Source organism: Gavialis gangeticus, unplaced genomic scaffold, assembly GCF_001723915.1.
Source record: "Gavialis gangeticus isolate Ggan-Ray unplaced genomic scaffold, GavGan_comp1, whole genome shotgun sequence".
NCBI classification, from domain to species: Eukaryota; Metazoa; Chordata; order Crocodylia; family Gavialidae; genus Gavialis; species Gavialis gangeticus.
The window spans coordinates 46,355,585-46,366,447 of NW_017729004.1; the positions used below are offsets into that span (position 1 = coordinate 46,355,585).

General features: G+C 42.3%; 1 protein-coding gene across 3 annotated transcripts in view; it reads right to left on the reverse strand.

Annotated features, from left to right (window-relative positions):
* CACNB2 (calcium voltage-gated channel auxiliary subunit beta 2) overlaps positions 1-10,863 on the reverse strand; it is a 233,595-nt gene that overhangs the window by 6,460 nt on the left and 216,272 nt on the right. For all 3 annotated transcript variants that reach the window (XM_019508325.1, XM_019508326.1, XM_019508324.1), the window contains exons 10-12: positions 5,853-6,004; positions 4,732-4,827; positions 3,345-3,530 (exon numbers count right to left, since the gene is read on the reverse strand). In XM_019508325.1, the coding sequence (XP_019363870.1) occupies positions 3,345-3,530; positions 4,732-4,827; positions 5,853-6,004 (434 nt within the window). The remainder of the gene's footprint in view (positions 1-3,344; positions 3,531-4,731; positions 4,828-5,852; positions 6,005-10,863) is intronic.

Consider the following 10,863-nt stretch of genomic DNA (forward strand, 5'->3'; position numbering starts at 1 on the left):
GGGGGGTGGGACAGAGCCACAGCTCATCTGGGTGGCACGGGGGGAGGGGGCAGCTCCTGCCCTTCACGCACCCCAGGAGGGCATGGAGGGGAGGCTGTGCCCCTGGATCTGTGCAGGGCAGGGTGGAGTGGGCTGCAGCACTGAGCTCTTCCTGGCGGGAGCTGGGCTGGGCTGCACTCAGGGCAGGGTGAACAGCAGCACTGGGAGGGAAGGCTTGTGGGGGTCTACAGTGAATTTTGGGGTGGCTGCAGTTCCGACTCTGTAGCCCCCTCTCCTGGTGCCAATGCCACCTGCTCCAAGCACAGCCCAACACAGCCCTGGCCCCAGTGCTGCAGCCTGCCCTGCCCCACGCAGATCTGGGGGCACCCCCCCATGACCTCCCAGGATGCATGCAGCAGCATGAGCCAGCCCCCCTCTCTACACCCCTTGGACAAGCCACAGCTCCATCCCATACCCAGCCCACCCAACTGGGCAGTGCCTGTCCCAGCCCCACTCCCTCCCTCACTGCAGAGGCCTTGATCTGCCCCATCCCTTCCTTGCCCCCTCCCCTTCCACCACAACAGACTTACCAGCTGCATGCAGCTCTCCATGCTGCCAGACTGTGCTCCTCCCCACCTATGTACCTCACCATGGCTGCACGCATGCATGGGGCATTTATTGGCCACATTATCAGCTGCATTAGGCAAGAAAAGCTGATTTTCGATACAGTCCGTTTTCTTTATATCAGTGCCGATCCGATAATGGATCGATGTATCAGTGCACCTCTATTATATTTGAGCTGAATCAAAAAAGGATGAAGAAAACAGGGCCTTTTAAGTCTGCATTTCCTTCTCAGAAAGACCAGGCATGTCACCTGGCTACTAGTGGGTGAGGCTTATTTCTTAGCAGCATGTCCCATCTTATTTTGGAGGTAGTGTTAATACACCCCTAGCCTTGGATTTGCCAAAGAACCCAAACTATAAAGGTGGGATCAGATCTGGAGGTGGAAAGCAAGTCGACTCCGTTCCTTTTTACTCAGATTGAAGGACACATCTTTGTCCCATCTGCTGAAAAAGTATCCTCATACAATGTAACAAAAGAATAAGGTACTAGAGTTCAAATGGACCCACCTTTGCTCAGCATTTCAGGATTAACAAACCATCAAACAAAACTGTGAACTATAAATATGCCAATTTTAATGTTAAATAAAAACCTGTGAATTGGTAAGAGATTACAGCATAAAAACATCATGGTCCCTGTGGCAAATATGGTTAAAATCAACATGCACTAATGGTAAAATATATAAATCCATACTCAAGGACATAAAAAAACCCACTTGAGCAAAACAATATCTAGATCTAGCATATTTATTATACACAACTGTACTTTAACTTCACACCTAGATTGCTGTTCCAGATTATGATTATTTCAGAGTATGTTTGAGCCTGAGGACAATCAAAGTCAATAGCGAAGTGAGGCATATGCTCTTTTTCTCAGATTGCTTATGGAAGAAAGAAGGACTTTGCAGACTAAACTGAAGTGATTTTCCTTTCAGAAAGAACTTGCCAACTCTAATTCTGCAGGAAAAAAAATCTTTGAAATTAAATAATTTTTTCTAAGATCCACATAAAACAAAATGCCTCAGCAGTTCAAAATGTAGGAGTAGGGATATTCACTTTTCTAAAGAAGATGTTTCTCTCAGACTAGTGATAGACTCTGATCTTGAGTGTATCTTAGAAGCTGGGATGGAACAACTGGTTATTTCAGTTGGGACAAATTTGTCCCAGATGCACTTCATCACCTCACCTGAACTAGAGTAATTTTACTCAGCAGGATTTTAGGACACCACATATTCCTGTTACACAGCATCTAAAACCTCCATCAAAATAGGAGTCCTGTTGTGCCAAATGCAGCACATACAAAGGGGAAAAGAACATCCCTGCCCTCAAAAATTTACAGTCTAATTATACCAAATGGACACAGGATGGGGAAGGTAGTACTGAAGTAATACACTCAAAATCATGTAGCAAATCAGTGACAAAGATAGCCATAAAATCCATGTTTCTTAATACCAAGCCAGTATCCCAGCTGTTATACCATATTACTTCTCGAATTCCCTCCGCCTGGCATGCAGCGGTACTCCAGAATATAAAGAGGTTAACGTGAGTGGTGTATATATTCTTTAGGGCAATGGCCAGTGGATAAGAGAATACAGGAACCATGGACAAGCCTTAAGACTACAGTGATGTAGTCATTATAAAGTGAGTCCTTTACAAGCCTGTGTCAGTAGTGATGGCTTTGCCCCTCCACACTTTCAGTTACTGTGGAACTCCCACATAACCCAGTTTCTCAGGCAAGGCTTTTGGATTAAGGCAGAAGTTTTCAACCTTTTTAGACTTGAGGAATCCTTCCCTTAAGTTTTCTGAATTTGGCAGCACCCCAATTGAGAAGATCCTGCAGCATGACTGGTTATTTATGTGCCATAGACATGGGGGGGAAGGGGGTTGAGCTGAGAGCAGAAAGAGAATGGGAGGACTAGCAGAGTCTTACCTTCCACAGCGTGGGCTTACCCCAAGGCTGAAGGCTTGCAGTGGGGATCCAAGACACAGCTCCCCTTGCCAGCCTTACCCTTTTCTCTGTTAGCCCTCTCCCAGGTGCCAGTGATCTGCACGTAGACTGTGGCTGTAAAAGCTTTAATTTGTCTGTGGCTGTGAAGGGATTAACAAAGTAGCTGATGGGGAGGAGGAGCCAGGCTTAGAGGAGAATCTTGGCCCAGCAGCCCACCTGCCTGCCAGCTAACAGCCTCTGGATGAGGCCCTGCTGAGCTCATGCCCTGCCGCTGTCACTGGCATCCCCCATACTTCCATTCAGTGCATGGAGCTTTTGCACCCATTATTATACCTACAATTGAATCATATACGGGGACTTACAGAAGTGCTTATGGCTGGTAATTGTGTTACTACAGCAGAGGTTGGGTTGTTCTGGGCCCAATGGAATCAGAAGTATTCCATTTCACATCTTCATATCCCACTTCACACCCATCCACAGTACATGACGAAGTAGGCTGTAGTCTGTGCATTAGTCTACAAGATACCACCTGCCTTATCTTCTACAGCACCAGGTGTTTCCAATCAGGCTGCTTCAGCCTTTCCAATCCAAAAATGTAAAGAAATGCTACTGTGAATACCATGGAGATAACAGTTGTGCCCGTCTTCACTGGCGACCGTTAAGAAGGGCAAATACTTTTCCTAGATCTTGTGTTTTCAACTAAATGTTTAGCACATTTTTGTTACCCACTCTGTGTCCTGATACCTCTCTCAGTTTCCAGAAACCTAGCAAGGGAGGGAAATAAAAAAACCCTGTACCTGTGAATTAGCATTTGGACCTGGGCTGACAGGAAGGGTGGCTGTTGCAAGCGTGCGAGTGAGGAGTTGGTTGGGAGGACTGCTGCTGGGAGGATGTGTGGCCTTCCAATAGGCTTCCAGATAGTCAGCCAGGTGCTCACAGGCATCTTCAAGTTGGTTCTCATCCAGAATTACATCAAACATTTCCTGTTAAAGGAGACATAATAAGAACAACCACTTTCTCAGCCAAAATAAACTAGAGCAGATATTGATAACAGACACACTTGAAAAAACATTTTCTAACATACCAAGTGAACTATAGTAACATTCAACCAAATACCAAGGTCCCATTATTGTAGCAGAACTCTGCCTTCCTCCTCCCCTCTGAAACAGTGGGCTTGAAAAAACCTACCACCAACACCTATGACCAATATGATACTTTTTAAAGTAATTTCCAATAATCACCACTTGATGAAGTACAAGTAATCAGTGAAAGTAAAACAACATATGGAACATAAGGAAATAGAAGTTAAATTAGTAGCAACATTCTTCTTAAAAATACAGAAGAAAATGAAAGGCTACTAGGGAAAGTTATGGAATCCCCATATCTAAAATTATTTGAGACAAAACTAACAACAAGAAACAAGTAAAACTGTACCACTTCTACAATGATTTTTTGCTTCAATGTTGTATAAACATAAACTAGCTAATCTTCTTTATGATTTGAGCCCATCTGTGGAAAGAGTTTTACTGGCTTCATCAAACACTGGACTCGACTCTTAGCTGCTCGGGGTAACGACCTTGTTTTTCTATGTCTCTGTTCAGCACACTTGTACAGTGGTATACAGGAAATAATAATTATTTTGTGAATAGTTAAGGAATCACCATTTACCCTTTCAAGATGGAGAAATTGAGAGTGTTTGCATAACTCAGGAGAACTTTCATCTCAGTTACATTACACCTTATGCATCCCTGTAGAAATTATTAAGAAGGATGCCAAGAAAAGCCAATTCCAATGATGCATCCCCATTCGTATGGACCACTGACTTGTTTTAGACAGTGCTGACATTTGGTCAGTTCAGTTTAGATGAATTAGCTAGAAAAAATATACAAATAATTTCATTTCTCAGCCATCAGTTATATAAAAATGTTGGTGGTTCAATACTTTCATATCTCAGAGCCAATTGTGTTGATGGAAGAGATGTATGTTACCTTTATGCCACACACAGAATCCAGAGAGCTCAGGAGGGCTTTGTGCAAAATTACAAGTGAAATATGCCCAGAAGGTTACAAACACTAATAGATGCTACAAAATTAACACCTTGCTTCAAAACAAAGTATAGAACAGTCCCTATAAACAGGATTCTGCCTTTCCACATGAGTGAATTATAAATCAACAGTAACTCACTGGAGGACACTGAGCGAGTTTGTCAGCTGCCACCATTTGAACATTAAGGTGTTTAGCCTGAGATTTCCCTCGAGATTTTATTAGCCTCTGTAAAACCTGTGGAAAATAAGAGACTTGTGAAAATAGGTAGTGAAAAAGAAAAGAATTCAGAGGCAAAAAGTTAGATAATGGGTTTGATCCTGCTCCCATTCGTTCAATGGGAGATTCATCAGTGGCAGGAATGTGAGTAGGATCAGGTCCAAAGTGTTCAAATGATTTTCAGATAGAACACTTGAAAACCTCAAAGTATACAATTTTGAATGTTAACACACCTAATGCTATTTCAGGAGCTTCAAAAGCCTTTTCCTTGCTTTCTCGCCCCCAAAACAACCTTGATCCCGTCTCCCTTTCTCCTCTCATTCCTTTGCTGGAAAAAATGGAGTTAAGAAGGGAAGTCTTCTTAACTCCATTTTTCCAGCAGAAACTACCCTTTTATGTCTTCCTCCTTTGATAATTATATTTGAGCTATTTTCCCCACAAATCCCTAAATTGAGACAATCTATGCCAAGAATGCCCCCCTAGACCCAATTTACTGTGCTTCCACCATCTCCTCCTTCAAAAGTCTTCTAAGAATGCATTTTCCTGGAGAAGCCCATCTATGTTAGCAGCCTTAGACAGTGAAATGGCAAACTAAATGACCCCAAATTAAAAAAAAAAACACTATACAAAAGTTACAGAACAGAACACAGTGACTGCCAAACTTCACCATTTATTCTGCTGTTCATTATGCTGATATCCTTCATTTTTATACTGTCTCCTTGGTTTTGGGGTAAGGATCTCATCTTCATAGTTAAGAAACTAGGGCCTCTGTAAAATAATATTATATATGTAGTAATAAACAATCGAGGGATTCAGTTTGCCCTTTAACATTGGAACTACAGGTATCCTTAATTTCCAAAAGTGCTTTTGTAACTCTTAATATCCTTTCAATAATGTTATTTCCCCACTCAGAGTCTTGTCTTTCAAAATTTCAATGAGCCAACCTTTTTGGGTGTCTAACAAGAACGCGTGCTCTTTGTACCCATGGCTTATTTCAAAGAATGGATGGACCACAACACAACTAACATCAGTAAAATATTTACCTTGGGAGATGAAATCTTTACATAGACTATAATGGGAGCCAGAGAGGTTTTACTGAGTTGAGCTGGGTGATTAATGGTGTCGGCATCAAGTACTACCAGCTGCAACGTCCTTGCTAATTCAAATATCCGTTCAATTTCACTCTGAACTTCAGCTGTAGATAAGTAGAAAACTAGAGTTATAAAAATACTAGCTAGCAATTAATTCCAACAAATGTCAAAAATGTGGTAGATCAGCATGGGGCTCCCACCAGAGATGAGAAGATTGGCAGCAGCTGTTAATTGCTACTGTCAGTGGCAATCTAGTGAAACAAACATATCTTCAGCAAGAACTTTCCGCCCACAGTTGTGTTCTCTGAAGGTGGTACTCACCACTTTCTCACCTTGATGCCTTTGTGAACTGTTAACATGCAGAGACATTCCTAATACCTTCCTATACAACCCAAGCCCTATGGGTATAAGCAAAACAGTGTTTGCAGAATTATGGTCTCCTGGTTAACATGCCAATCTCCCAGTGTTTCTACACAATCTCCATTGATTCCCTACTGGCAAATTATTGTAATGCTGACTATTATTATACTTAATAACCACATTTTTTAACACCAAAGTGCCTGAAGTTAGGCATTAAAACTATACTAAATCGTCTGTGTAAAAGAGGCTTGTTTTTCAAAAACACACTCACCACCCCAAAACTTCCATTTGCTTCAATGTGAATTTTTGATGCTTCGAACTTCTGAAAAATCAGGCTGTTGTTTATAGACGTAACCCACTAGGGCACCAAATATGAAAATGTTGGTCAATGTTTGTAAAATACATTGACAATAAAACCTTCTAAGTAGTGCTAATGCTTCTTCCAATCAGAGCAGGAGGCATGTAAGGTTTACTGCTGGAGATTTAATCTGATACATTCTGATAAGGAGTTGTCTGTCAAAATTTATCAGTTTTTCAATAGTGAAAAAATCCATGGAGGCTGTTCAAATACAGTGATGTTTGCTTGGAAACCAAGTGAGTTATCAACGGAAACCTACCTTGTTCTCTGTCAATAAATCTACCTGGCTCTTCTAACAACCTGCCTGGCACTGCCTAATTGACTCTGGGCTTCCAGAATAAGTAGTTCCAGAAGAGCTCACTTCATGATCTGCCCTGAAGCTGGGAATCCCTTTTTGCAAAGGATTTTAAAAATGTCTGCCTCTCTGAAATGGAATTGCCTTTGTTTGCTCAGCTCTTAATTTTACCCCCATTTCATGGACAGTGAAACCGAGGAAGGCAGCAGATTTCAAAGATGGAAACCCTCGAACATCTTGTCCCCATTCTGGGAAGATCAGCTCTCAGAATTGAACAGTACAAAGTCTCATAGTCAATTTTTAACCACTCTGACAGAATATTCAATTAGACTTAGTCCTAGATATGCATTCACACTAAGCACCAGAAATGAACAAAAATCCAGTGCATAAATCTGAACACATATCAAATGGCTTGTCTAATTCTGGAGGCAGGCATCTATTTTTCCACCAAGGGGACCTTCCAAGTCTTCTTCGGCAATCTTTTGCAGTCAAGGATGACCGTCTTCATGATTGTCTTATCTGTGTGTCCTAAGATGGCTGCTGAGGTCTATCTGGGATAGACAGACTCTACCAGAGCTCAGATGTGTTTCTGTGTGGGGTGGGTGCCACTGGATTCTTGATTTGGTCCATGACATGCTGTTTCTGCTGCTCCTGCTTTTCTATCTCCTGTTGTTGTTGCAGGGTTTCAAAGTACCAAGCTCCCTGCAGCATACTCTTCTTCCATTTGGGGTGGTCCTGGGCAATAGTCTCCCAAGAGTTGATATTGAGGTTGCATTTTTTTAAAGTTGGCCTTAAGGACATCCCTGAAGTGCTTTCTCTGCTCTTCTCTTGAGAGTACTTCTTGGCTGAGCTGGGAGAATACAACTTGCTTCAGCAGCCTGGAGTCTGCTATCAAGATGACATGGCTGGCTCAACGAAATTAATGTCAAATGATCATCAACTCAATACTCATGGAGTTTGCTGGCAGGAGGAAGGTAACGTTGGTGCATCTGCCTTCCCACTGGATTTGGAAGATCTTCTGCAGGCAACATTGATAGTACTTCTCCAATAACTTTAAAAGTCTCCTGTACATTGCCCATGAACATCATGGGTGATTAGATCATGGGTGTTGCCATGACATCTTGTGCCTGTTTTTTCTGACAGAACAGAGTATTAGTGATGGTAAGTTCATATTCTGTGCATTCAGTCAAGGGAAGGATGCCACTGGAGTTGACCTTTCCTACTCCTTCCTTGCCGATGATTCTGTTCCAGAGGTTATAGTCCCTTCCAACTCTGGCATTGAAATCACCAAGAAGAATAAGTCTGTCTCCCTCTGGAATGTCAACAAGTACTTGGTCAAGCTGGCGTAGAATTCCTTCTTGGTTTTCATTGGCAGCATCAAGAGTCAGGGCATATGCGCTCATGACATAGAATATCGACTCCCCGCCAGTTTCCAATATGGAACTCATTGAGTTTGAGTTCATCCTTAATGGTAAAACAAACTCTGTGAAGTTGGCATTCTCCTTCCTCTTTACCCTTCCAAAAGAAGGTATAGCTGCCTGCATGTTTTTTGAGCTGCCTCATCTGCTGCTTGCCGGGTCTTGCTCAGTGCAGCTATATTGATGTTGTGTTGCCTGAGTTTTCAGGCCACAATTGCAGTGTGGCACTCCGGGCATTCAATATTAGCATTGTGCATGAAGGTCCTTATGTTCCAGATCCTGAAAATGATGGTGTATCTTTGTTGGCATCTTTGACCACAGTAAAGGTGATCCCACTGGATGCAATTATACAATCAGGAAGAAATACAGAATACTGTATTCGACAGGTTTTGTTTAAAGCACCTTTTCTGGCCCCTTCCCCATGTGGGGTCAGCAGAGCAGATCCTGAAGAGGGCTGCTCAGTCACAGTTACAGCTACTGAATAGCACTCCTGTCTCATCCAAGTGCTAGATGACCTTCTTGTAACTGCCACCTTCATGCCAGTTCATGACCAGGAGCTTCCAGACTTCACAATCCTGCTCCTGTCAACATTAGCTGGTAGCCAAAGGGCTTGAGGAATGGCCTAGGAAAGCTGTTTTCATGGAAGACACCTATGTGTGACTTCTTTTATCATGGAGAAATTACTGCACATCAGCTTTCACACAGCTCTTGACAGAACAGGACCTTGATCCAATGGCAAGGAAACAAAGACAACTGGAGATCTCATTCTACTGCAGCCTTCATCCGCCTTCACAGTCACTGAGATTCTAATAATTTCTCCCTTCCGTTCTGTCACTGAGGACTTGTAGTCCCATGGCTGAGGGCAGGCTTATTATAGTGGCGACCTGTACTCACTATGTCACAGCAACATCAAAGGATTTATGTGGCTTTTGAGGAGGGAAATCATTGCCATCTGCTGTTCTCACCACATCCTGGTGATGCTGCCACTGCTTGGTCTGTGACTGCTTATTTGTCAGAGTTAACCCTGCTTATTTCAAAGCTAACTTTCCCTGAAGGTCATTCCACTATTCATCACCTGTAGATGCGCTAGGTAGTAGTACAGCTCTGCCCCACAGACCTTCCTAGTAGACTTCAAGCAGCATTACAAGTTAGAGCTGTGTAATCTAGCCTGGAGTGGGCAAGGATAGGGCAGCCACTGCTGTATGGGCTAAGCCAGGGGTGGGCAATTATTTCGGGCAGAGGGCCGTTTACTGAGTTTTGGCAAGCCAACGAGGACCACATGACAGGCAGCCAAGGGCAGATAGTTATTACTTTTCTAAATTTTTTAGGGGCCCCGGCCAGATAGAGTGGCCTGGCAGGCCACATCTGGCCTGTAGGCCACATTTTGCCCACCCCCGGGCTCAGCTTTTCCTTCCTTGCATCAGGAAATCAATCAAATGAATCATGACAGAATCGGTGGTCTTTGGTGCCAAGTCATATGGTTTGGTTTGGGATAGCAACATAGGTGTTGATGTGGAGGATTCATCTTCATGCATAGTATGATGAATATTAATTTCCACAGTAATAGTACAAGCCATGATCTAAAATAAAAGGTGGGACCTGCTGTATCCAATTTATGTGGAAGTGAATTTCAGTGATTCATACTTCATTTCTGCTCCTTAGTTAGAGGCAGGGGAGTGGAAAGGGATGTGGGTTGCTTTTGAAATTTAGGGGTGTGTGTGTGTGTGTGGGGGGGTGTTTATACCTTATTGCAATATTTTATTTTGTTTCTATGATTTTTTGTTATCTTTTATTGTAAACTACCTGGAATATACATCTAACAAATAAATACCACTTTTCCACATCCATCTATGACACCATCCTCCTCCACATGCCACAGTGAAACCCACTTATCCTACAGGATGTTACAAAGGTTCCTGCACAGTCTCCTTGTTTCTCTTAGACACTGGAAATGCTTTTTTTTTTGGCAATTTGGAGCTTCCTGGACATAAAGGTGCCGGGTTTGGCTCAAGGAACAAACTGATTGTAGTTCTCCAGCTGAGACTTCCTTTGATTACTGAAAGAAAATACTGATTTCTTTAATGTTGAAGGCAGCAGGAAATCTTTATATCTCACTGTTCACATTTAAGCAAATAATGTGCTTGTACATTTCTCCTGGTGTTATGCAAAATATGCACCAATAACACCAGGAAAATGTCTAAACAACAAAACTATGGAAGACACACTGAAAATATGTTCAACAACCCATAAAGTGCACCCAATATGGACATATTATGTAAAAGGTATTAACATTTAGTCTCACCACACATACTTAGGTTAGCTCAAGTGTCACATACCAGTTCCAGAGCAAAGAAAGTAATTTGTAGTGTTAGCTGACACATTTAAAGAGAATTATACCATAAGAAATTCATTTATTACTATGTGCACCTGACAAGAAATTAGACCCTTTTATATACTATGTAGTCAGGAAATTTTTCAGGATTTCTTTGATAAATCTCAAATTATAAGCAATAATTTATAAAAGAGTAACAG